General features: G+C 35.8%; 6 protein-coding genes across 7 annotated transcripts in view; 4 read left to right on the top strand and 2 right to left on the bottom strand.

The window, feature by feature from the left end:
• LOC108823461 (transportin MOS14) overlaps positions 1–6707 on the top strand; it is a 7522-nt gene extending 815 nt beyond the window's left edge. The window contains exons 3-27 of one of the 2 annotated variants that reach the window (XM_018596675.2): positions 66–128; positions 370–417; positions 504–650; positions 754–885; positions 1073–1113; positions 1299–1390; positions 1506–1633; positions 1792–1867; positions 2002–2122; positions 2198–2297; positions 2505–2586; positions 2679–2761; positions 2891–3007; positions 3262–3313; positions 3473–3628; positions 4358–4481; positions 4560–4641; positions 4723–4802; positions 4881–4955; positions 5050–5104; positions 5261–5380; positions 5462–5554; positions 5640–5785; positions 5868–6045; positions 6121–6707. In XM_018596675.2, coding sequence (XP_018452177.1) covers positions 66–128; positions 370–417; positions 504–650; positions 754–885; positions 1073–1113; positions 1299–1390; positions 1506–1633; positions 1792–1867; positions 2002–2122; positions 2198–2297; positions 2505–2586; positions 2679–2761; positions 2891–3007; positions 3262–3313; positions 3473–3628; positions 4358–4481; positions 4560–4641; positions 4723–4802; positions 4881–4955; positions 5050–5104; positions 5261–5380; positions 5462–5554; positions 5640–5785; positions 5868–6045; positions 6121–6402 — 2673 coding nt within the window. In that variant the 3' untranslated portion in view covers positions 6403–6707. The remainder of the gene's footprint in view (positions 1–65; positions 129–369; positions 418–503; positions 651–753; positions 886–1072; positions 1114–1298; positions 1391–1505; positions 1634–1791; positions 1868–2001; positions 2123–2197; positions 2298–2504; positions 2587–2678; positions 2762–2890; positions 3008–3261; positions 3314–3472; positions 3629–4357; positions 4482–4559; positions 4642–4722; positions 4803–4880; positions 4956–5049; positions 5105–5260; positions 5381–5461; positions 5555–5639; positions 5786–5867; positions 6046–6120) is intronic. The other variant, XM_056993581.1, reaches the window with a different exon arrangement.
• A 504-nt stretch (positions 6708–7211) lies between these two features.
• On the bottom strand, positions 7212–9871 carry LOC108827413 (TORTIFOLIA1-like protein 3). The gene is made up of 4 exons (XM_018600804.2): positions 8547–9871; positions 8011–8435; positions 7613–7940; positions 7212–7528 (listed from the first exon to the last, which is right to left on the bottom strand). The coding sequence occupies exons 1-4, from the start codon at positions 9406–9408 to the stop codon at positions 7512–7514; spliced, it is 1632 nt and encodes a 543-aa protein (XP_018456306.1). The 5' UTR covers positions 9409–9871; the 3' UTR covers positions 7212–7511.
• A 5031-nt stretch (positions 9872–14902) lies between these two features.
• On the top strand, positions 14903–15312 carry LOC108825278 (S-protein homolog 25-like). Its single transcript, XM_056994965.1, is given in 3 exon segments — positions 14903–15128; positions 15177–15257; positions 15260–15312. Coding segments are annotated over 3 exon segments (360 nt in total).
• Positions 15313–16918: 1606 nt separating this feature from the next.
• On the top strand, positions 16919–18068 carry LOC130500206 (uncharacterized). Its single transcript, XM_056994966.1, has 2 exons — positions 16919–17267; positions 18064–18068. Exons 1-2 carry the CDS (start codon positions 16919–16921, stop codon positions 18066–18068), a joined length of 354 nt encoding a protein of 117 aa, XP_056850946.1.
• On the bottom strand, positions 17911–20324 carry LOC108837919 (U-box domain-containing protein 41-like). Its single transcript, XM_056993582.1, has 3 exons — positions 19770–20324; positions 19429–19603; positions 17911–19155 (listed from the first exon to the last, which is right to left on the bottom strand). Exons 1-3 carry the CDS (start codon positions 20221–20223, stop codon positions 18093–18095), a joined length of 1692 nt encoding a protein of 563 aa, XP_056849562.1. The 5' UTR covers positions 20224–20324; the 3' UTR covers positions 17911–18092.
• A 4113-nt stretch (positions 20325–24437) lies between these two features.
• LOC108823632 (heat shock 70 kDa protein 1-like) lies at positions 24438–27161 on the top strand. The gene is made up of 2 exons (XM_018596883.2): positions 24438–24736; positions 25215–27161. The coding sequence occupies exons 1-2, from the start codon at positions 24523–24525 to the stop codon at positions 26945–26947; spliced, it is 1947 nt and encodes a 648-aa protein (XP_018452385.1). The 5' UTR covers positions 24438–24522; the 3' UTR covers positions 26948–27161.
• The last annotated feature ends 280 nt before the right edge of the window (positions 27162–27441 follow it).

Below are 27441 nucleotides of genomic sequence, written 5' to 3' on the forward strand. Positions count from 1 at the left end.
TCTCTCTCTCTCTCTCTCTATGTATGCAATCTTGGAGACTGGTTGACATCTGGTTTGTCTTAAAGGTTCAAAGAGATTTCGAAGAACTACCACCTGGGGCTTTTCAGAAGCTACGAGAATCATTAACGGTAAGTCTTTGTTCTATTCAACTAATTTTTTCATGAGTTCTGAATAGTTATGTATGTTTGTTATTTTTGAACAATAAGGCAATAGGAAAAAACTCAGTTGAATTAGTGTTACCCTGACATCTAAGTTCTTATCCTTATTCCAGCCTATAATTGTGGGCAACCATGTACTCTTGATAGTGGACAAGTACTTTCTCAGTGTTTCCGGCATTATTTTTTAATGTCACCATTGTCTTACGTGCAGACATTGTTAAAAAAGTTTCACAAAGGGCCCCCTAAAGTCAGGACCCAGGTATAAGCTTCAACAATCTTTTCTCCATTATGCGCATGTGGGGGGAGTTGTTGGCTTGGGTTGAGCTGAAGTATTTTGTATTGTAGATTAGTATTGCTGTTGCTGCCTTGGCGGTGCACGTTCCTGCGGCAGATTGGGGAGATAGTGGTATAGTTAGCTGGCTTAGGGATGAGATGAATATGCATCCTGAATATGTGCCTGGTTTCTTGGAACTCTTGACAGTTCTACCCGAGGTAGTATTCTACATCCATTTGTTTGATTATTCATCTCTCTTTTAATTGTAATATTAACTTCAGTTTAGATGGTTATATGATGTCCTCTTCTTGCTATGACCAGGAAACGTTTAACTACAAAATAGCTGCTCGTCCGGACCGTCGGCGTCAATTTGAGAATGAGCTTACTTCTCAGATGGAAGCTGCACTTAGTATATTAACAGCATGTTTGAATATTTCCGAACTTAAGGAACAGGTCAGCGCTTATCTTTTTTTTTATATATCATTAGATTCCTAAAAACTATCTCGTACGTCCGAATTTAGAGTAGAATTGATGTTTTTTTGTATGCCTGTGTGTGTGTTGGATCAGCTAGTGTTTTCTAGTGTTGCAAGGGGGGTCACTTGATGTCAATTATTTTATTCTTTGTGATTTTGGAATTCAGGTTCTTGAGGCATTTGCTTCTTGGCTCCGTCTTAGGCATGGGTATGCTCTTTCTGTTTGCTTTCTATTTGGTTAACATTTTCTTTTCCTTATTCTCTTAGACACAAAGCTAAGTTTATCTGGTCCATAACTTTTGGTTGCTTCTAGTTAGCCGTCCTATTTTTTCACAGATATTTAACTTGGCAACGATCAGTATATGCTGGTAAACTTTTGGATTTTTTTTTCAGGATTCCTGGAGCAGTGCTTGCCTGTCATCCATTGGTGCATGCAGCTCTCTCAAGTTTGAGCTCTGATCCACTCTCAGAGGCATCTGTAAATGGTATACTCGTTGCCTTTTAGTCTTTTGGGATACTTGAAAAAACTATTTTCTGGACAAATAATTTGAATGTACTCTTAGACTATTTATTGATAAACTTCATTTTTCAATTTTGCAGTTATATCTGAACTGATACATTACACGGCATCACCAAGCTCTGGTGGCATTTCTGCTCAAACACCCTTGATTCAAGTTATTGTACCTCAGATTTTAAGTCTTAAAGCCCATCTAAGAGATTCTTCAAAGGTATTGTTATTGATCCTGTTAACCTTTTGTATTAATACAGGCAAGCTGATGGATTAATCTGCTTGATACTAGGCTTCGTTGCTTCACATATTTCCTGTCCTGTTATCCTATACCATAAATAGTAAGGTGCGAATGGCCTACATTTGTTTCACTTTCAGGACGAAGAAGATGTCAAAGCTATTGGTCGATTATTCGCTGACGTGGGCGATTCATATGTTGAATTGATCGCTACAGGTATACACAACCTCATTTCTACTACTCTGCTATGTTGCTTTAAGTGTTCCCTTTCATGTATCTAAATCGCTTTTGGTACTCCAGATCCTTTAGTTGGTAGTTTAATATGTTATGGTACTCTTTCTGACATCTAGGTTCAGATGAATCAATGGTTATTGTCCATGCCCTGCTGGAAGTTACTTCGCACCCAGAATTTGATATAGCCTCTATGACGTTCAACTTTTGGCACAGTCTTCAACTTGCGTTGACAAAGAGGTAACATCATTCTTGTCTATGTTTGCTGGGGGACTTCTAGTCTTATATTCTGAGAGTCTGATTTTACTCTATCAGGGATTCTTATAGTTCCTTGGGTAGTGAAGCATCTATTGAAGCTGAGAGAAACCGAAGGCAGCATATCTTCCGGCCAGCCTATGAGAGCCTTGTATCTTTGGTAAGTGTACTCCTCAAGTTCCTTTTTGTTAGCCATTCTTTCAAGAATGGTTGACTTATGCGTTTATTAGTGTTGCTCTTTAAAAATAATGGTTACTAAATTTTCATTTTAATTTTTCATCTTTTGGTGGAAAACAGCAAATTATATGGCTTCTCTTATGCTCTACAGTTCTGTGGGTTTAAACATATAAACTGGTTTTCTTGACAGGTTGGCTTCAGAGTTCAGTATCCTGAAGATTATCAAGGCCTCTCGTATGAGGACCTTAAGGAATTCAAGCAGACTAGATATGGTAACATAGCCTCATATGGCTTGTTACATAGATCAAAATCTCCTGCTCCCTTCTCATTGCTTTTATACTGATGGAATGTTTTATATTGCCAGCTGTTGCAGATGTATTAATTGACGCTGCATTAATCCTGGGAGGCGATACAACTCTTAAGATTCTCTATATGAAGCTTCTTGAGGTTTGTACTGTGTATTACTATTAAGCATGCTATTTTATGTGCATTGGGAGCTATGAAATCAAATATTATATAGAGTTAAAATTAGAAAAGATGTTAAGACGATCTTTGACGTTTGTGAAATGTACTCAGGCCAATGCTCAGACAGGAAATAATTTTCAAGAATGGCGTCCAGCAGAAGCTATCTTGTTCTGTATTTGGGCAATATCCAACTATGTTTCAGTTGTTGAAGCTGAAGTCATGCCCCAGGTGTGTATTAGGGATAGTTCCTCCATGTGCACGTTCATATATGATGATGCTGCTGCTGCCAATTTTTATTCATTTGTCACTGTCTGTGGAATATGTGTTTCCAATTTAGTTTTAATGCTACAGTAGGCTTGTAGGTCTTTGTCCCCATTAGATTTATGTGTTTTAAAGTTATGAAACAACTTTACGTTTATTCTACTCTGCCCCTATTAGTGTATCGTTCACTGAAATTTCATTCTTTACACATTCCACATCAGGTGATGGCCTTGCTTCAAAATCTTCCTCAGCAAGTGCAATTGCTTCAGACAGGTGAGTAGTTTATTTTTATCAGATAAAAAATGTAGAAGGTGAAAAGCTGCGTGGTAGAAATTACTAGCTTATACTGTGAAGAAACTTTCCGAGATATGCTTAAGTTTTTCTAGTTGAATAGCAAATTTATTTTAAGTCTCTTTCCTTATTTGATTTCAGCATGCTTACTTGTTGGGGCTTATTCAAAATGGCTTAATGCTGCGCCAGCTAGTGTTTCAATTTTGCCGTCAATCATTAGAATTCTAATGAGTGGAATGGGGACATCTGAAGATTGTGCAGCAGCTGCAGCTTTGGCTTTTAGACATATTTGTGACGGTATTGTATTCCCTCTTGGAGTCTTCCTTCTCATTTCCCTTCTAAGCATAACATTGATATTATAATGAGTTCTATAGAACTGGCTGTCTAATCTCTTTGTTGTTTCCTGACCTTAAAAAGAAATTTTGGTTTTACCATTGATGATTACATCAGCTATCTGATGGTTATAGCCCTTATAGGATTGAACTAGCTCTCCTTTTATAAATATGTTTCCAGGGCTGCTTTTTAAGTTTTCTCTTCTTGAATTCTCCAGCAGAATAGCGCTTAGTTTATTTGGACGACACAGATTCATGAAATTTCGTACTTTCTGACATCTGTAAAAATTCAATTGCATTGTGCCTACTGACTTACTTCGAAAGATGGCAGCTAGTTGAAAGGTCTGACTGGAACCTACGCTAATGGATCTGACTTCGACTCTGCTGAATATTGCTAGCATATATAGGGCACATTGCAATACTGGCAAGTATTTGGAATTTTGTTGTATGCTTTCCTTGAACTGATTTGTGTTTTCTAGTCTCGTTTGATCTCAACTGCCATTAACAAGTTACTTTTTAATGCTAATGATGTGAATATACAAGTTATAACTATCTAACAACTAATGTTTTTTAAATGCGGATTGTTTGTGAAACATAGGAAGGTGGTTGTGTTGAAAGTTTCAACTTGAAACTGATATGCATATATTATATTATGTGTTCTCTTAGTTGGTTTTTGTAACCTTTTTTACTGCAGATTGCCGGAAAAATCTTTGCGGGTATTTTGAAGACTTATTTACAATCTATTGTATGGCAATTAATGGTGGTGGTGGTTATAAAGTATCTGCTGAGGATTCGCTAAATCTTGTTGAAGCTTTAGGGTATGTTGTCAACTGAATGATGGATTATTGTCTCCTCATTCGTGTGTTATTAACATCTCTAAGGTTTTGTTTATGCAGAATGGTTGTTACAGAACTTCCTTTAGATCAGGCCAGGAGTGCACTTGAGAAATTATGCTTTTCAGTCGCTTCTCCTCTAGAGGTTCGCCTTCTTGACTTTCTGCGTGTTTGTTTGATAGATTAATAGGCTTGTAGTGATTTGAACCTTGCATCTGTGAATCAGGAAGCGGCAAAAGAAGATTTGGACAAGAAGCATGCGCGGGAGTTAACTGTTCATATTGACCGGTTTGCCTTCCTATTCAGGTTTGTATAATATCTCAATAATGCAACTGTAACTCCGTATGTTTTGTTTAGTCTTGCTAAAAGATGCTACTACCCTAGGTATGTGAACCACCCTGAAGCTGTTGCTGCAGAGATAAATAAGCACTGGGCTATCTTCAGAGTAATTTTTGATGCGTGAGTGTTTCTAGACACACTGGATGACTAATACATGTTCTCCAAAATGCCTTTTTTAAATGTAGTCTCTTACTTAAGAATGGTTTAACTGCAGTCGTCCTTGGGACATGAGGACAATGGAATCTCTATGCAGAGCATGCAAATATGCTGTGAGCTTCACACCATCGTTTTAATTTTTTTTTTTAATTGACCTGTCTCTTCTTGTTCCTCTGTTTGCTGAACATTCCATGTCCATGCAAGTAAGGGAAGATCTAGAAGTACTTTTTGGATGAGAATTTTGATAGAGGATACAATTGTGTTTGTAGGTACGTACTTCTGGAAGATACATTATTAACACAATTGGCGAAATGCTGGCAAAGATTCAGTTCCATTACCAGCAACATCATCAGCCATGCTTTCTTTATCTCTCCAGTGAAGTTATAAAGGTAATTTGTGTTATTATTTTCAATCAATGGAATGCTTAGAGAAAAGCTTTTAGAGAATCTAAATCTTTGTGTGATTTGCAGATTTTTGGTTCAGACCCATCTTGTGCTGACTACTTGAAGAATCTGATTGAAACACTCTTTGCACACACGACATGTCTTATGACAAGCATCAAGGTTAATGACTTCACTCAGTAGTAAATATTCTCATCAAGTTCTTATATATCATTTGTAGTGTCTGATTCTCTTTGCCATCTTACAGGAAGTAACTGCAAGACCAGACATAGCTGATGATTGCTTTTTGTTGGCGTCAAGATGTCTTCGTTACTGTCCACATTTGTTTATTCCATCTCCTATCTTTTCACCAATTGTAGATTGCGCAGTTATTGGAATGACAGTGCAGCACAGGTTTTTACTCTCTGTTTTTTGCTCATCACAAGTTGTTTTCCGCTTAGAAGGTTTTGACATTGATGTTTATAATGTTCTCCAGAGAGGCCTGCCACTCGATATTGACATTTTTATCCGACGTTTTCGACCTCGAGAAGTCTGTGAATGAAGAACAGTTTGTACGAATCAGGGACAGTGTCATTATCCCCAGGGGAGCAACAATCACAAGAATCTTGATCTCATCATTAGCAGGGGCACTTCCTAGTTCTCGGCTAGATACGGTAACTTCAGGAATCAATATGTTTTATGGCATTTGAAACATAGTTTCTTATGTTTTGTTGTGGGTTTTGGTTTAGGTAACATACACGCTGCTAGCGCTGACCAGAACATACGGTTTACAAGCAGTGGGTTGGGCTAAGCAAAGCGTTAGCCTGATACCTAGAACAGCTGTGACAGAGACTGAGGCTACCAAGTTCTTACAAGGGTTATCCGATGTTACTAATGGAGCTGATGTGAATTCTCTGATAGGGCACGCAGAGGAACTCTCAGATGTTTGTCGCCGTAACCGTACTGTTCAAGAACTTGTTCAGGCAGCTTTGAAGCCTCTTGAGTTGAATCTGGTTGCTCCTGTATCATAAAGATGATGAGAACACACACAAAGAAAAAAGAAAGTAAAAGAAGAGCCGTTAAAGAAGGTCAATTTTTGCGTAGACTTCTTTTGATGGTTATTTTTTACAAAAGGTGAAAGAGATTTCATGTTTTATCTTTGCATTTTTTACTGTTTTAGTTGTTCATAAAGATTCTTTTATATACATTTAGTTCTTTCTGGTGTGAGCCGTTTGTTCCATTGTTTGAGAGAAAACAGAAGGGATCCTTGTCCCCCTTCAAGGACTGGGTATGATTTTGAGTGGGGATCATATACAAAAGCATCGATTTTTTTTTATTTTTTTTTCTCATTGCAAAGTATCATATATAGTTAACATTTTGTTGCATAATTTTACCAAATATAGTAGAAGCAAGTAGATTGGCAACAACAAGAACTTGAATGATTCAGTCCTTAGAAAGAATGAAAAGCAACATGTGGTGTGATGTTTTTTGCTTTTACTTTTAGCTTGATTCCTTTTTTTCTTACGTTTGTCTTAATCAACTTGCAAACTTGCTATACAGTAATCATGTGCTTACACTTTCACTCGGCCACTATACTCTTAGTCTCCATTAGTAGTCTTTACTCTAAAGTCACATGATCACCACTGCTTGAGCATTTATGTTTTGTCTATGTTTGATTGCCCATACTCAAACATGGACCACAATACAAAAATAATTAAGAATCACTGACATTGTAAAGTTTTCTTTCTACTTTTGAGACCTACTAAACTATAGGATTGCCCATGAAGTCCCTTTATGACACAAAAAAATCAGTAGAAACAGCAACAGCGTAGGCAATAAATAGTTCAACTAAAAGATAAGATAGATCCATTTTCTTTTCCAAAGTACAGAAAGAAAAACAGTTGACAACTACATCAATTATTCAACCCGTGAATTTACACAAGTTAGGTAGCTACTTAGCCTAAAATATTCAAGGATTTTAGTACAACATATTTTCAAGAAAAAAAAAGAAACAGAACATGGATGTGAACTTAGGGTGGTAGTAAATATTATGACTTAGTAATCAGTAAGAATCACCACATTCACACACAGTGGTTTCCAAGTCTAAGAATCTTTTGAAAGTTTTGTTTCTCTTCTTCCCTTAGTTGTGAGGCATACCTGCGAAAGAATCAAACAAATGTTTCTTGATTATGTTGTTGACTAAACACAGAACTGCTTCAGCAAAAGAATACAACAACATACCTGCAGATACATTATCTGGTCGAATTTCAGCTAATGGGTTGACAATAAACCCTGCAGGACCATTAAACCGCTGCCTAGAGCCTTGCAACCCCATGGTTTGTGCATTTCTGTTCCTATAAGTGGCCAGCCTTGGTGCTGAAACTGATTTCTTCCAGAATTTGGATGTGATGAATCTTCCAGGAGGAATGAGACAACAGTTGTTTCTGTTTGAACTCATTCTCCCATTTGAAACTGCCAAGTCATAAGATATCTCATCTAGCGCAAGCTCTAGGCCCTGAACTCGAGTTTCCAGACTATGCATTCCATGTTGCGAGCTTCCAACAAATCTCTAATGAAATAAAACACATAATAAGTTTCCAGGAACTATATATGGACTATAATCATGTTTCAGAACAAACCTGAAGAAGGTCCATTAGATTGGATTGCTGTTGTTCAATCTGAACAAGCTGACTACGGATCAGAGACATATCTTCAGAACCTCTGCAGTTATTACTACTACTCTTGTTTTCAGACAAGACATGCGAACTGGCACCACCTCCTAGCTTCTGCATCTGACCCTCTTCTGTTGTATTTTCATTATGGGTGTGATATTCTTCTTCAAGAGGCTCACCACTGAGAATACTTGCTCCTCCTCCAGCTTTCAACTCCAATCTCCTCCTTACGTTTGATTTAGTATGTGATGGTACTGAACTTGTTTTCTTCTGATCGCTACTTCTTACATTATTAGTCCGTCTCCTCGCGGTGGCTACTGAGCTCCCCGGTGGAGTTGATCTGTCAACCAGACGAGTTCTCGGTTTAGCAGGTGTTGATGCAACTCCAGAGCCTGAAGGATATAGAGACAAAAAAATCTTAACCAAGAATAGTAATGTACAGTGTACTAAACAACAAAAAGTTTCCTAATTTGGCTAAAGATCCAATGGTGGAGGAAGATTACCTTTAGAAGAAGCATTAGATCTGGGAGGAGAAACCTCCTCTGATAAATCTGGTACTTGTGTCCAAACCTCTATCATCTGATTCATCACCTCTCTCACAGCTTTCACCTTGTCGTATCGCTTTCCTTCAAAGATCTTCCTCTCCACCGTCGCCAACCTCCCCAAAGCTTCAGCCGCCGCTTTCCTCGCCGCCCAATCTTCACTACTCAAGAAACTAACCAAACAATCCAACAACCCTCTCAATCCACCGCCGGAGACACCACCAGCGCCGATCACACTTCCGATCACGACGACTCCGGCAGATTTCGCCTTAAAAGCATTACACTTCACCAGCTTCTCCAGCCTCGGCAAAAGCGTCGTTCCTAACCGACCCGGATCCGGATCCTCCGCCGCGTCGATCGCCGCCGCGAGACACAGCCCCGCTCCGATCTGCGCGTTCGCCTCCCGCTCCGTGAACAGCGCCTCCGACAGCGGCTTCAAGAACGCGGAAGCGAAGGGAGGCTTCGTCGTCCGGGAAGCGATCGCCGACACCGCCGCGACGCAGGCGGAGCGGACGGAGGAGTCCGGATCGCGGAGGCGGCGCGTGACGCGGGATAGGATCTTGGGGAGGTGAGGAGAGAGAGCGTTCGGAGGGAGAGAGACGGATAGAACCGCGAGCAGGTGGATGCAGTGCTTTCGAACCGCCGGTTTATCTCCGGCGTCGGCTGAGAGGACGACGGAGACGAACGACTGGAGATTCCCGCCGGAGGTGGGGTCGATGTTTCTCGCCATCGAGTCTAGCTCTTTCGCCGCCATTGTGAACGTGTCTCTATCACCGAGCTTCGTTAACAGCTCCGACATCTTCTGTTTCGAGTTATTCGCCATTTTTTTTTAAATTCTCCGGCGAAATGTAGTGGATCAGTGATGCGGCGGAGACAGTGGCATTAGTGTAAATTGAGAACTAGATGTGTGTTCGGTCGGGACGTGAAGCTTTGACTCGGTGACAAGTTTAGTTTTTTTCTTTTATTTACCGTTTGCTTGCGTGTGTCTCTGTGTTCTGTCTTTATACCGTTTTTTATGGAGAGGTGATGAATGATGAAGATGATCTGAAACGGTGCCGTTTCTTCAGGTGTCTAAATAATCACGCTACGGGGGGACACGATGATGTGTGTTTAAGAATGATCCGCCTTGTTTTCCTAAATGACGTAGTTAATGGGATTGCTATGGTCTGACCAAAGGGACATTTAGTTGAAAAGTTTAGTGTTTAGAAGTATAGTGTTTCCCGTTGGTCTACTTGATTCATGTGTAATGTGGTTATCTTAGTTACAGTAATTATTGGGAAATTAACCTAATCTTTATGGTCATGTTTAAGACGTTACCATACAACACATTTTTACAAAAGTAATATACTCAAACTCAAAACTAATAAGTGAATCAGATGACTAGACTAATAGATGTAATGTTTTTTTTTACGAAATTGCATACCTCTCAATATCATAAATTGATTGAATGTCGACAACATATCAAACTATGGGTACAAATGTAGACAGTATAGAACATAGGACTTGTAACTTTCAAACATCTATATGTGCAAATCAAGCAAAAGTAACTTAATATGATGGGCTTCTTTGTCATACGTAACCCAGGGTGGTTCAACTAACATTTTATTATATGCATATTTGGTGAAGCAGTGTTATCAAATCAAAGCATGAAAGCTCTTTGTACTTTGTTTTCATTAGTGTAGCTGATCTATCTTATTAAAACAGAAACATTACAACTTCTTCTAGGTGGATTTTTAATTTGGACATCACATTATTATTCATAGTTTAACCTCTCATTTAAATTTTTCCTAAAATAGTTTACTATCACGCATTTACCTTTTCAGTCCACCATAACTATCATTTAACTTTTTCATTTTTTATAACTATTCTTTCCTTTAACATTATGGACAAAACTTTTAACGCCCTGTATATTATCAACAAAGTTATATGATAGTTCGCTAGAGTGTATCATTGAGCAAATATAAAAGAATTGGTGGATCCAAAAATGGTTACCAATGACCAGTCCAAAACGAGTCAGCATTCTATCAATTAAATATACATTATTATATAAATTAAATATACATTATCATACTTATATAGTGAAATATAACAATCCCACTCTTTTATTATATTCAAAGAATACAACAAATATCTCCAATATAAAAATTACATCTAAATATGAAAGTATGATGGATGAAGATCTAAATGTCTCCACTGGTTTCAAACAATTACATATATAAAATAATTGGTGGATCCAAATAATAGTTACGGTTATAGTGAAATATAACAATCCCACTCTTTTATTATATTCAAAGAATACACCAAATGTTTGCAATATAAAAATTACATCTAAATATGAAAGTATGATTACATCTAAATACGAAAAAAGAAGTAAAGTTAAAATCACATAACTTTGTTTTCTAATAATATATCACCAATCCACCAATCTTATATAATTTCCTTTAAAAAACATGTAGCTTTCATTAACTCCAAAATAAGATATAATCCTATTTTTAAATATTAAAATAATATTTCCTCTATAACAAATAACAATGGAAAACATGATATTTAAAATAAAACTCATTATTCGATTTCTTTTTCCAACAAATTATATAAGTGAATTGAATATTATAAGAACATTACTAGAGATTGTATAATTTGACGGCACTTGAATTTATACAATTTTTTTTAAAAAAATCATTTTATTAGTTTAAGTTTGATTTTTGCATACAAATTAAATATTTTTTTTCTATTAATAAAAAAAAATTAAATCTAATAATTTTTTAGATTAATACAGTTTCATTTAAATTATTTAATGAATATAAAAATTTTATGTGTCCGCACGGTAAATCTTTGTTGGTATGTTTTAAAGACAAATCAGAAACAATTGATGAAACCTATCACCACTACAATTGGAGATAAACTCTGAGAATCTAACACAAAAGAAAACAAAACCAAATATAGAATAAGAAAAAATTCTCAAAATTGTATAAAATTACGATCTCTGCAAAATACAAACTTGAAATTGTATTAACTACTATAGAATATATGCTATGTGTTAAAAAAAAAATTAATTCCCGCGCGGTTGCGCGGGTCATGATCTAGTTATTTAATTAGAAGACTTGAACAACGTGTGGTGGATATGGTCATGTTAAGTCGCACATGTTAAGTCGAAAATTGAGGGTGTCAAATCTAAATCTCGGTTTGAGATCCGGTCTATACAGGTATAGATCCGGAGGCTTCTTGATTTCTGAACTGGGCCAAGAAAAGCCCGGTAAATAGTCAGGCTGCACCGATCCGGCCTACACATATATTACAGAGACTGAAGTCTTCATATAAACCGTGTGGAGTAACTTCAATGTCAACATTATCACTGTACTGGCCACTACATTCTGCTGTGTTGTGAATATTTGACACAAAACCATAACTCTCCAAGCTGATTAAACTCAAACCGGAGTAATCAAGCTGATTAAACTCAAACCGGAGTAATCAATCCCAACACTTGTTTGAGAACAGCCTGAAATAATCCAATATGTATTTTGGAAAGAAGGTTTACCAACTTGATCAAGAGTCAATTTAACTTCTTCTTTTACATGTTCCAAGGGATATATTCATATATAAATGGCTAAAAGAATTACAAAATTCTCGGAGGAACGTGCTAAACTCATATACACATGATGCGTACCACTCGGCGGATTAATAAGTAGTATGAGTATTTTTGTGTTCCAATTTAATTCTGTCTTCCAACAAGTATCACTCTTTGATTAGACAAAATGAAACCCAACTATAACATCCAGATCACGAACACAAAGATCAACTAGTCCCTAAAAAAACACTCGCAGAAAATCGAAATGTAACGTAGAATAATGAGTTTTACAAATTTTATTTTATGAAAAAGTCTATTACGATTTTTCAAAAAAATGTCTATTACGGTTAAATATACTAAAATATGTACAAAAAAGTTTTGAGCATGTACGTAGAAGAATTATTAGAGCTGGACCAAGAAATCATAAAGCATGCTGAAAACTGCAATGATCCATACAAAAGCATGTTCAAGTTCTCATAATGCATCCTTGTTCTTATTGTCACAAGGTATATGAATCAGTTAGCTTTGTATATGTTACAAAAGTAGCCTATGGATAACATTAATTTATACCCCAGTCATAAGGTCGTATGATTGTGTTTTTCCAAGTGGAACAAACAAACAAAAGCATGTCAATGTTTTTGATCTGATAACTATTTTGCCAACCAGGAGATGTGAAATATTTTCAGTTTTTGATCATATTGATTTGTCTGAAACACGTAGAAAGGACCTGTTTGTTTCCAAGTATGTGATGCTTTCATTCTTATCAATAAAGAATGAAGTAAAAACTTGAATTGGTGTCAAGCTTACCAAACCAGTGGCAAGTTTTTCTTAGATTATAACCTTTCTCATATCATTATTCCAGCTCTCCATTGAATCCAGTACACACTATCCCACTCATCTATAGACAATGTGGGGATGTGACAATAAGATAACGGTTGCTAAAACATCGAGAATGGATATGACAATACCAAAACTATGAGACGTTTTTGAACCTCATCAGAGATTTAGCAAACGAACATATATATCACACAAACTCAATTGTTAATATAATATTTTTGATATAGTTTATAGTTTTCTGAAAAATAGAAATATGTTATTCTTTATTCTATTGTTTTATTGCAGCGTAATGCTAAAACGGGTTGTATATCAAAGTTTTTTGAAAAGTATATCACATCAAATTTTGTTGTCCATACACGTATCTGGCCACATTTAGGGATAATTACGTCTCCTGCTTTGTATACTTGAACTTGATAAAAATATTCCATGTTAGCTCCTTGCCTTAACAAACATGTCCATCTTGTCTCACGAATTAATTCATCATGGAATGAGATGATATATGGAGAAGCATTGAAGGCTAAGGTTTTTATGCCTAAATAATTATCGTTGGAAACACAACGAAAATTTTGAGATGTCTACCAAGACCGAGTTCGTTATGAAGTATAATACGATTTTTTTGGCAAATTTCATGTAATGTATAGTATGTAGTAAATAATATAAAAAGTACAAGGTGTTTCATTTTTTTATCTAAATGATTATGAGTGGAGTACAAAGGCGTTAATATGTAGTATTTATAAGAAAAAAGTAGTGTGAACAGTCTTTTACACATATGTGTTTCCATATCTTTTAAAAACAAGTTTGACAATTTTGGTAAGTATATTTTTAAATTTCGTTTTTTAGAAAATAATGTTATAAGATTTTATCTGAAACAACTGCTAAGATTTACCATGTGAAAACAACAGAAGATATAACCCCCACTGAAGCAAAGTCCTATTTTGTAAAAACGTGAGTCAGGGCCGATCCTGAGATTTAAGGGTCTATATACAATTTATTAAAGATCTCAACTAATTTTGTTTTACAAATTTGGGGACCTAAAATATTTATTTCTAAGACCTATGTATATGTAGTTTTTTCCAAAAGAATAAAGGCCTAAGGCCAATGTTTTATTAGATTAAGAAGCATCTAAAAACGATTTTATAAATTTTAATAAATCACATAAATGAATCTATAAAACTATATAAAATTTATAAATCATTTAGAAACTCTAATAAAATAATTTTGTAAACAAAAAAATGTTATTACAAAGTTTATAAATAATTTGATAATCGTTTCAACTGATTCATAAATCATGTGTGTGTGCCATAAAAACATAAAAATATATTAAGAGTGCCTTATATATAAATCTAGTTCCAACATGATTGATCTATTTTATGGAAATTTAAATTGATATTGTTATTTATATAATAAAATTTAGAAATTATTATAGATTTTATTTCATATTTATTTTCTGTGTTCTTTAACATATGTATATACTACTATTAATCTACAGCTGATTTATAACCAATCTTGCTTTTAAAGAAAATCTATAACTATTTGACAGCCAAAATTTTTACAGCAATTATATCCGCAATTCAGCAAAAAAAATCTGCAGTTTTAATTCTACAGCAAAAAATTGAAAGATACAGCAATTACTAATCAAGCCCATAGAGTTTACTTCCATATGTTAAATCTTTAAACTTGTTTAACAGAAAACAAGACTTACAAAGATACTTGCCAACTAGCCAAACTTATTTAAAGAGAAAATCTTAAAACAAAATAAAAAAGATATTGTCAAAACATATTTGTAAAAGAAATGTACTAATAGGGTAAGATACTATTTTGTAGTTCAAAATAAAAAGACCTTTCACACCATTTTTTTATATATACTACACAATAATGCCTTTGTATTCCACTCATAATCATTTAGATAAAAAAAATGAAACACCTCGTATTTTTTATATTAGTAACCACATACTTTGGGTTACACGAAGCATGCGACAAAAATCGTATTGTAATTCATAACGAACTCGGTCCGGGTAGAATTCTTGAGCTCCATTGTCATTCTCTAGAGAATGATTTAGGCGTCCAGAACTTAAACTTCAATGCTACTCCATATGTCATCGCGTTCCATGACGATGTGCTCATTAGAACAGCATGGATTTGTTTGTTAAGGCAATGAGCTAACAAAGAATATTTTTATAAAATTGAAGCATACAGAGCAAGATATAATTTTATTCCTCCTAACTGTGGCCAGATACGTGTATGGACGGCCAAACTCGATGGGATATACTTTCAAAAAGCCTTGATACACCACCCGGTTTAGCACTACGATGGAATAAAGCATAATGTATTCTATTTCTTTCATGAAACTATAAGCTATATCAAAATATTATAATTGTTTTCTTATTACTTAACAATAAAAAAAAACCTTTTAAAGTCTTTTTTTATTATAGTAACATATGACTTTATGTGATATATATGTTTGTCTGCTAAATCTCTGATTAGGTTCAAAAAAGTCTCATATCTCTAGTGTTGTCTTATCCATTCCCGATGTTTTAGAAACTGTTATCTTATATATGGTCACATCCTTACATTGTCTATACTGTAAGCCACTGTGTGTGTACTCTGTACTGGGATCAGTGCAGAGTTGAAATAATGATATGAGAAAGGTTATAATCAAAGGAATACTTGACTACTGGTTTGGTAAGCTTAAAACCAATTCGAGTTTTTACTTCATACTTTATTGATAAGAATGATATCATCATGCACTTGGAACTTAGATTATGATTTCTGAAAACTTTATTCTCGAAATCGTGCATGAAAAGATTAACTGAACTGCAGAAAAATTAATTAAATTATGTAAAGTTTAAAATATGGTGGATAAAAACATAACATATTTTTACACAATTGGATGAAATTTTAGAAATAATATATATTTTAAAAAATTATATATTATTTATTATATTAACAAAATAATAAATATAAATAACTAAACTAATTATTATAATAAAACACAATTTTTTTTAATTATAATTATTTATATGATTTTCAATTCATTAATATTTATAGATTAAAATAATTATTTCATAAATACTTATTATTTAAAATTAATTAATAGTAGTTAGTTCAACAGGTTTAAGTATTATTCTACTCATTCATAATGCTTCCCACCATTAGTGGACTGGCAAAATCGTTTGAGCCATTATAGAAAATTTGTTTTGACAAAGTTTATAGAAAGCTATTATTATTATCATAAAATAGAAAATAAAATACAAACATAAGAAAATCATCTATCTTAGTATATGCGAAATTATTATTTTTATTCTAAATTTTCACGTTAAAAGTTATAGTGGTTAAAGTTGTTGTTACTCTTAATAAATAGTTAGATTTGGTAATATATAATTACCCATTATTAAAATGAATGTCATTGAATTTATAATTATTATTATCTAAAATAGTATATATTATGTTATCGTCCAAAAATGGCTAAAAGATTAAAAAATTAACGTTAATAGAATATAATTGATTAAAATTAATATAAAAAAATTTAGTCACTATGATCGAAAAGAGAGTATTAATCATATAAAATAATTTTATATAATCAAAAAAATTTATTGATTGATTTCAAATATTTAATAATTAATAATGGATATAATGCATAAAATTTTCAAAATATTTATAATATGTAAGAGCTCTTATAGACCATAACACAATATATAGCGAACATATGTATTTTTGTTGATAAACTTTATTATTATCAGGGTGTGTCGCGGTCAAAAAGAATTTAAAATCCCGGGGAATGCAAGGAGAAATTAATTGTGATAGATGTGGGTGTGCTGAGGAATCTTTGAATCATGTATTTTTTGAATGCCCTCCAGCGCGGCAAATATGGGCATTATCGACTATACCAACAAATCCAAACGTTTTCCCCTCGGAATCATTGTTTACTAATATGGATCATTTATTCTGGAGAGTTCTACCCAAGATGAATGATCATCAGTTTGCATGGATACTATGGTATATCTGGAAAGCAAGGAACAACAAGGTTTTTAGTAACCTGGATGTGGATGCCAGGGATACACTGACGTTGGCTGAAACGGAATCTACTATGTGGGCTGCGGCCCAAGATTTGAGTATCCGACAATCCATACCACCGCAAGTACATCCGCCTCCCTCAATTCCAGGGAGATGGTGCTTCGTAGATGGTTCGTGGAAGGATAAGGACTTTTTCTCGGGACAAGGTTGGTTCAGTACTCTGGAGGGTTATGAGGGCTTAATGGGGGCACGAAATGTTCGGGCAAGTATGTCTCCCCTGCACGCGGAGGTGGAAGCATTGATTTGGGCAATGGAATGTATGAGGAATTTACGTCAGTTTCAGGTTACGTTTGCAACGGATTGTTCTCAGTTGGTGAAGATGGTTTCAGAACCAGAAGAGTGGCCGGCGTTTGCAAGTTATCTGGAGGATATTAAGAGTCTACAAAGTAGTTTCCATAGTTCACAGCTCATTCATGTACCAAGGACGGCAAATACAAAGGCGGATCGTTTAGCACGTAGTGCCAGACAACAATCGTCTTTTGTCATTCACATGGATGCCGAGCTACCAGTTTGGTGTACAGAGTCAATATGAGTCTGTATGTTTGATGACAAAAAAAAAAAAAAATATAAATAACTTGGTATTATGTTCTAACTTTTTAAGAACATAAACAATAAATTATCATGATAGTCTTTGAATTAGTAGTGCATGTATTAATAAGTAATTGTAAATGACTATGTCTGTTTGAATGGGTGGATAATAAAGAATAACAAAACAAAGAGAGATAATAAAATTAAAGACACATGGTAATCTAAATACCTATTTTAATAGGAAATTTTGAAATTTTAATTTTCTATACAAAAAGATTTTAAAATATACCTAACAGATTGTCAATATTTTTGTTCTAAAAAACTTTATTAGTTAGTACTTTAAACAAAAAGATTTTACATGCAAAAAATAATATAAATACTACACAATTTGCCTTTGTTACTCATCATTTAGATCCAAAGAAAAATGAAACACCTCAAAGAGTGAAGATAATCTTCTTTTTTTTTTGACACCAGAGTGAAGATAATCAAAACAAAAAAAAAAGCTAAAACTGGGAAGAACAAGCGAAACCCCCGTTTTGTCCTCCTTGAAACTGATTCCGACTCAACCCAGTCGCTTCAAGCATATGGTTCCGTTCACGCGCCTCCGCATTTTCTCCAAACGCACTATCCCCACCGCTTCCTCCTCTCATCGCCTGCAGAATCTTCGCCGCATTCTCCTTCACTCTCCCATTCCCACTCTCCCCCACTTCCTTCAACACTTCCTCAGCTCCCACCTCACTCGCCAACCCCCTAAACCTCATATTCCCTTGACAAAGCATTAACAAAACCGCCACACAGTTCTCACGCGCCGCCTCGGAATCATCTCCACCTTCCCTAAGCTTCCCTACTAGAATCGCCACAGCGTTGCCCTCCAGCATTGCTCCTTTCCCCTCAGGACAAGCCGCGAGGTTACTTAACACCAAGAGTATCCTACTCGTGGACTCACTGGACCTAACCATAGGAAGCAGAGTCGCCACCGCACCCGCTCTAACCAGCCTAGTCCTATTACTCGGAACCAAAGATAAGTGATACAACGCAAGAGCCGCGTCTCCACGCGCTCTCTCGCTCTCTGAAGAACGTAGAGCATGGAGGAGAGGCTCCACCGCGCCGAGAACTCCGATCACCATCTTGTTCTTGTCTTCCAACGCTAAACTAAACAAAGCTCCGGCGACGTGCTCCTGAGCCTCCGTTGTTCCCGACTTCAAAACGTCGATTAACAAGGGAACGAAACCTGAACGTACTATCTTCACTTTGTTCTGTTTCTCGAGCGAGAGGTTGACCAAAGAAGCTGCGGCGTTTGTCTGAACGAGGTTGTACCGTGAAACGAGAAATGATCGGAGGAAGGAGAGGATACGGTCCGTGCAGAGCGAGACTCGAAGATCCTCGCTGGATCTTGTCATCTTCCTAAGTAAGACGAGACCTTGCTCGTGGTCGAAAATGTCGCCAGTTCTTAGCTTGATAAAGATATCTTCTTCTTCCGCCGACATTGGAGAAGAGAAAGAGATAGCGTTTGGAGTTTCAGCTCCGACATAAACTCCTGATGAAGTAGTGGAAGAAGAAGAGAACGTACTAAGAGCATCATTAACCCAAATAGTTTAAAAGAGAAGTGCTTAAAAAAAATTATTCTTTTTTAATTTTTTTTGTGTGATTAAAAAAAAATAATTAAAAACCAATCTGGCCACCACGTGTTAGTAGGATCCGCGTACTGTTGAAAAACCATCCAAGATCGTAGCTTATATAAACTACAAAAAAGTTGGTTGTTTCAATTGATTGGGACCCACCTCATATTTTTATTAATTTTTTGGTAAACTACTCCCCATAAATACGTGCGTTAAAGATGCTCTAACGGCTTTTGTCGGATGATATGGACTCTGTCCGACCGTAACTGACTTGGGTGATGTTGTCGGCGACAGGGAGTTCATGGAACGTGCTCGTATCGCCTCCATTACAGTATCGTAATCAAAAGGTGAATTCTCAGCCAATGGAAGGAGAAACTCAGGCTCTAGAGTCCGATCTGAAAATTTGGAGGTTATAAAAATATAAACATTTATAAATTAGAAATATATATCTATATTTATATGTATGGCATGTTCTAAAAATATTTGAGATGAAAACTAATTTTTTCTTTTTGTGATTAAGCATTCATAAATCAGGTCAAGACCACGAAACTAATGTTTTACTTGGTTGTGCCGGATCTTTATCTATGCGGGCACGAACCACGTTTTCAACGTAGGCAGAGTCAGGAGGACGAGGATGGTCAACTTTGTTACGGTCACACCAGCTGAAAATGGTGGACTTCATGGCGAGGTTGGGGATGACGGTGGAGAAATCGGGTCGGGTTCCGTCTAGGAGATCTGGTACGTATCCTAAGTTACGACATATTTGAACGGAGAGACGCTCGAAGGTTTGACCAGATGGGACAACAACGGGATCAGACATGAGGAATCCTGTTATGGGACAAAGTAACTCCGGTGGAGTCTCGTCGTGTTTGTGTTGCGGTACGGTTGCAGTGGTGGCGGAAGCTGATCGTTGGTGGAAGGAGAACCATCTCTTCTTGCTAGTTCCACCCATCGCCCGAGGAGGAGAAAGAGAGAAGAAGACGATTATGATAACTGCCGATGGGAGACCACTCATGCGTGTTACATACTCCGAAAACGAGATAACAATATTTCTTTAAGTATAAAGTTCTGAAATGAATAATTATATTGTTTTTACTTTTTAGTGAGATAAAGGATGACGAGTATTGATTAGATAAAGAAAGAAAAGAAAAACAAAGAACATGACATCCACTAAGATATGTTTTGTTTTGATTTGATTATTTAAAATTATTTTGACAACGATTTGATTGTGTTCAAAGCCCTGTTCGAAATTGCGCTAGGCATTACCCGTGCGGTCACATAGCGCCTAGCGCCGAATCAATTATTCGGAAATTATACGTGGATTAATCGGGGATTTATTTTAGGTGTTTTAGTTATATAAAATATATTTCTATCATAACAACGAAAGGTATGTTGGTGTAGTGGCTTCAGCTACCTATTAGTGTTATCAATAATCCGGTTTCAAAGCCAGGTAGTTGCGTTTTTGCACTTTTTAAAGCCATTCTTTAATGAAGGGCAATATGGTAAATTAAATGTCGTCTTCTTCCACCAGTTTTTAGGGTTTCTGCAACAAATATGTGACGGCTGCTCGACTATTCTGTCACTTTTCTTCGTTTTTTTATTGTTTTTTTCATCAAAAGTTCGTATATTCTATGTAATCACTCTATATTCAGATCAAAATAAATCAAAAATGAAAGTTCTGTTAGAAACTCCGATTTTTTTACCGAATCACATCAAAACGCCACGGTGACCAACCGTGGAACGCTTTTGCGGCCGGAAATCGTCAATCCGGACGCGTTTTAGAACAGGGGTTCAAAGACACTTTGAATAACAGACATATGTTTTCATAGTTTTTTTCTTTAAAAAGTTATTATACTATCTTTTAAGTTTCAAAGAAGGCTATATTTTACCATTAATTGTATTGAGCATATTGCAAAGCCCAGAAAATATATCCAATAGGTTTGATTAAAGAAAATAAGTTTAGGACCCCTTGACAAAGAAGAAAGAGCACAAAGAAGTTTTGTTTTCCTATATAAGCCGAAAGATTTGACAAAGTTTGCTTTGTGTATATGGAAAACTATTATTATCATAAAACATAAAATAAAATACAAACATTAAAATCATTAAATTAAGAATAACAAAACAGAAAGACACATGGTAAATCTTTTGACCAAAAAAAAGACACATGGTAAATCTTAAAACTTATTTCAAGAGAAAATCTTGAAATATTAAATTTCTGAAAAAGCAAGATTTAAAAAGACACCTAACAATCTTGTCAAAATTTATGTATGAAAGAAATTTTATTAGTTAGTACTTCAAACAAAAAGATTTTACACTCGAAAAAACAATATATATATACTACACATTAATTTCATTGTTACTCATCATTTAGATCCAAAGAAAAAATGAAACACCTAATACTTTTTATATTACTTATCATAATGACATGTTTTAGTCCAAATAAAGCTTGCGTACTAAACCGTGTTGTAATTCAGAACGATCTCGGTATTGGTAGAACTCTCGAACTTCATTGTTCTTCCAAACAAAATGACTTAGGCATACACAACTTGGATTACAAATTTTCATATACTATCAAATTCCATGAAGCAGTATATGGTACAACAAAATGGAATTGTTCTTTTAGGCAAGGAACTAGATTGGAATATTATTATGATGTTGAAGTATACAATGAGGGAGATAGAATTATCCCTCGATGTGGTCAGCTGCGTGTATGGACGACCAGACTTGATGGGATATACTTTACGAGAAATTTTAGAGTACCATCAGTTTTAGCACTTCGTTGGAAGAAAAAATAATGTATTTTACATCTTTAAAAACTCTAGCCAATATTTATAGACTAAGATCTTTTTAGTCACATAATAAGATATATCAAAATATTAAGTAACATGTGAGTTTATCTGATATATTTATTTGCATGCTAAATCGCTGATGTTAAATCGCTGATGAAGTTTAAAAGTGTCCAAAGCTTTGGCCTTGTCTTACAAAGAATCGCATAATACCAAAATCACATAAGATATTAGACGCAATATGAAATTAAATAATAAACAAAAGTATAAAAAATTAAAACAAAATAGATTTGTGGTCGTAAGAGACAAAGATAAATAGGATTAGTATATATACTTTTACAAAGTGTGTTGTTACATATTTTTCCATTAATATTCGATTAAATATTAAATTGATGTAGTTGACAAACCTATTTATAAGTTATATGATATGATAAAATAAATAAAAAGATTTCAATTGAATAATTTGGTAATTTGAAGTATGAGTAAGTGTAGTCGTTGTCAAAAAAAAGTGTAAGTGTAGTTTTTCAAAATATTATATAATGGTATAGTTTTTAAAATATATTCTTATATGAAGGTATTTCCCCAAATTTTCTCAAAAATATTTTATATCTCAATTTAACCCGAAAAAAAGAAAGGAATGAATAATGGAGAAAATAATTAAAAATATCAAATAAAGAAATGGCATAGCATTGTAAATAATTTTAAAATAGTACAGAATCCTAGTAGGGATTTTGATTTAATATTATAGATATTGTTTTTAGTGAGATAAATGATGACAAGTATTGATTAGATAACAAAAAGAGAAAAACAAAAACAAAGAAAATAAGATATGTTTTGTTTTGATTTGATTTTTTAAAATTACTTTGACAACGATTTGATTGTGAATCACAGAGCATATGAATTTCATTTTTTCTTTAAAAACTTATTATACTATATTTTTAAGTTTCAAAGAAGACTATAATTTTGCAATTAATTGTATTGAGCATATTGCAAAGCCCAAAAATATATCCAATAGGTTTGACCAAAAAAAAAAAAGAACCCCTTGACAAAGAAGAAAGAGCACAAAGAAGTGTTATTTTCTTATATAAGCCAAAAAAATGACAGAGTATGCGTTGTGCATATGGAAAACTATTTAATATCATAAAACATAAAATAAAACACAAAAATTAAAATCATTAAATTAAGAATAACAAAACAGAAAGACACATGGTAAATCTCCAAATTTATTTCAAGAGAAAATTTTGAAATATTAAATTTCTGAAAAAGTAAGATTTAAAAAGATACCTAACAACTTGTCAAAATTTATGTATGAAATAACCTTTATTAGTTAGTACTTTAAACAAAAAGATTTTACACTCGAAAAAATAATATAAATACTTCACATCAGTTCCATTGTTACTCATCATTTAGATCCAAAGAAAAATGAAACACCTAATACTTTTTATATTACTAATCATAATGACATATTTTAGTCCAAATAAAGCTTGCGAACTAGACCGTGTTGTAATTCAGAACGACCTCGGTGTTGGTAGAACTCTTGAATTTCATTGTTCTTCCGAACACGATGATTTAGGCATACAAAAATTGGGCTACAAATTTTCATATACTATCAAATTCCATGAAGCACTATATAGTGCAACAAGATGGACTTGTTCTTTTAGGCAAGGAACTAGACTGGAATATTATTATGATGTTGAAGTATACAATAAGGGAGATAGAATTATCCCTCGATGTGGTCAGCTGCGTGTATGGACGACCAGATTTGATGGGATATACTTTACAAGAAATTTTAGAGTACCATCAGTTTTAGCACTTCGTTGGAAGAAAAAATAATGTATTTTACATCTTTAAAAACTCTAGCCAATATTTATATAGACTAAGATCTTTTTAGTCACATAATAAGATATATCAAAATATTAAGTAACATATGAGTTTATCTGATATATTTAAATCGCTGATGAAGTTCAAAAGTGTCCAAAGCTTTGGCTTTGTCTTAACAAGAATCGCATAATACCAAAATCACATAAGATATTAGACGCAATATAAAATTATAAGTTATACGATATGAGAGACTATTTGTCATTTTTTATCCATTTTCAACATTTAAATATATAAATTCTTTAAGCCGTTTATTCTACTCTTTTACCGCTAGATTGGTTTAAACCACTCTTGCTATACTAAATCTTCTTTTGATCTACTAAAATCCGCAATGCTTGATATGTTTTTCTCATTCCGAGCATAAACGACAAGGCCACCAATTGTGATCTTTTTCTATTTTGCACAGTTTTTAAACCAAAATTTGGAAAAAAATAGTTGTTCAAAAAAAGGAAAAAGCATAATCTCTTAAGAACCGTCGGATCAATCGAACGGTTAAAAAAAGAACCTAATACATAGTGGAAACATCCAAGTCTCGTGCCTATATAAACTCAAACCTAATCTGCTCTCTATCTCTCCCTCCACACCCACGAGCTCTCAACTCTAACTTCTCATCGCCGCCTCAAAAGCTTCTTCTTCTTCGTCACACAACAATGGCCGGTAAAGGAGAAGGCCCAGCTATCGGAATCGATCTCGGCACTACTTACTCTTGCGTCGGAGTATGGCAACACGACCGCGTTGAGATCATTGCTAATGATCAAGGTAACAGAACCACCCCCTCTTACGTCGCCTTCACCGACTCCGAGAGGTTGATTGGTGATGCCGCCAAGAACCAGGTCGCCATGAACCCCATCAACACTGTCTTCGGTATACTAAATCTTATCCCTCCTAAAGTTCCCCTCTTTAGGGTTTTTAAGATCTTAGTTGATTGTGATTTTAGGGTTAATAGGAAGATATTAGCTGAACTCGAAAGTTTTGCTCTTTAGGGTTTATAGTAAGATCTTAGTTGAATTCGAAAGTTTTGCTCTTTAGGGTTAATAGTAAAATCTTAGCTGAATTCGAAAGTTTTGAACTTTAGGGTTAATAGTAAGATCTTAGCTGAATCTTAAAGTTTTGCTCTTTAGGGTTAATAGTAAGATCTTAGCTGAATCCTAAAGTTTTGAACTTTAGGGTTAATAGGAAGATGTTAGTTGATTGTGATTGTTAGGGTTAACAGAAAGATCTTAGTTCATTGTGGTTGTTAGGGTTAATAGGAAGAATCTTAGTTGAATTCGAAAGTTTTTATTTTTAGGTTTTATATGAAGATCTTATGTGTAATCTCTGTTTTTGTTTTTTATTGTGACAGATGCAAAGAGATTGATTGGTCGAAGATTCAGTGACGCATCAGTGCAAAGCGACATGAAGCTATGGCCATTCAAGATCATCCCCGGCCCTGCAGACAAGCCCATGATTGTCGTCTCCTACAAGGGAGAAGAGAAGCAGTTCGCCGCAGAGGAGATCTCTTCCATGGTCCTCATCAAGATGCGCGAGATCGCCGAAGCTTACCTTGGCGTCACTATCAAGAACGCTGTGGTCACCGTTCCGGCCTACTTCAACGACTCTCAGCGTCAAGCCACAAAGGACGCCGGCGTGATCGCTGGTCTGAACGTGATGCGTATCATCAACGAGCCCACCGCAGCAGCCATCGCTTACGGTCTCGACAAGAAGGCCACCAGTGTTGGAGAGAAGAACGTTTTGATCTTTGATCTCGGCGGTGGTACTTTCGATGTCTCTCTTTTGACTATCGAGGAAGGTATCTTCGAGGTGAAGGCTACTGCTGGAGACACTCATCTCGGTGGCGAGGACTTTGACAACAGGATGGTTAACCATTTTGTCCAAGAGTTTAAGAGGAAGAGCAAGAAGGACATAAGCGGTAACCCTAGAGCTTTGAGGAGGCTGAGGACGGCTTGCGAGAGAGCGAAGAGGACTCTCTCTTCCACCGCTCAGACCACCATCGAGATTGACTCTTTATTTGAAGGGATTGACTTCTACTCTGCACTCACGCGCGCTAGGTTCGAGGAGCTCAACATGGATCTTTTCAGGAAGTGTATGGAGCCAGTTGAGAAGTGTCTGCGTGATGCTAAGATGGACAAGAGCACAGTCCACGATGTCGTCCTCGTCGGCGGCTCCACGCGTATCCCAAAAGTTCAACAGCTTCTCCAAGACTTCTTCAACGGTAAAGAGCTCTGCAAGTCCATCAACCCCGACGAGGCCGTGGCTTACGGAGCAGCTGTTCAAGGAGCTATTCTGAGCGGTGAAGGGAACGAGAAGGTGCAAGACCTTCTTCTGTTGGACGTGACTCCTCTCTCTCTCGGTCTCGAAACCGCCGGTGGAGTCATGACTACGTTGATCCAGAGGAACACTACGATCCCTACCAAGAAGGAGCAGGTGTTCTCCACTTACTCTGACAACCAGCCTGGCGTGTTGATCCAAGTCTACGAAGGTGAGAGAGCCAGGACCAAAGACAACAACCTCCTCGGAAAATTCGAGCTCTCTGGCATCCCTCCTGCTCCGCGTGGTGTCCCTCAGATCACAGTCTGCTTTGACATCGACGCGAATGGGATCCTGAACGTCTCTGCGGAGGACAAGACCACTGGCCAGAAGAACAAGATCACCATCACCAACGACAAGGGTCGTTTGTCTAAAGACGAGATAGAGAAGATGGTGCAAGAGGCTGAGAAGTACAAGTCTGAGGATGAAGAGCATAAGAAGAAGGTTGAGGCCAAGAACGCGCTTGAGAACTATGCTTACAACATGAGGAACACGATTCGAGATGAGAAGATTGGCGAGAAGCTTCCTGCTGCGGACAAGAAGAAGATTGAGGATTCGGTTGAGGAGGCGATCCAGTGGCTTGATGGGAACCAGACGGCTGAAGCAGACGAGTTTGAAGACAAGATGAAGGAGTTGGAGAGTGTCTGCAATCCCATCATAGCTAAGATGTATCAAGGAGCTGGTGGTGGTGAAGCAGGTGGAATGGATGATGATGAAGCTCCTCCTTCTACCGGAGGTGCTGGCCCCAAGATTGAGGAAGTCGATTAAGCTCTGGTGCATTCTTTAAGCCTTTGATGGTCTAAATTTCTGTGTTTGCTTGCGATGGACTCTCTCTATTATCTTGTGAACCTTTTTTTTATTTATTTCTAAAGCCATTCTGTTTTTATGGCTTTGCTGATGTAGCTTCATAGAAAACATATTAAAGAACGATTAGAGTTGTGTATCTTTGCATTTATGATATCGAATCATGTAGTTGTTCTCACCAGAGAGTTTTGTCATAATCAGGGGAGTTTATCAAGTAGTAATAAGGACGAAGCTGCAAGCACCTTTCATATGCCTTGTATAAATAGTTCACATACAAGTTGTTCCAAGATTCTCTGTTGAATCAAAACTGGTTTTTATGAATACAATTTGGAGAAAACCAGATTAATGGTACCCAAATTATAATTGTATTTTGGATGGCTTCGTCATAATAAATATGACTGTACTGATTGTATAGTGATTCAGTGAATACTGTATGATGAATTATTTCTGGTCTTATG

Source organism: Raphanus sativus, chromosome 9 (assembly GCF_000801105.2).
Source record: "Raphanus sativus cultivar WK10039 chromosome 9, ASM80110v3, whole genome shotgun sequence".
Classification (NCBI taxonomy): domain Eukaryota; kingdom Viridiplantae; phylum Streptophyta; class Magnoliopsida; order Brassicales; family Brassicaceae; genus Raphanus; species Raphanus sativus.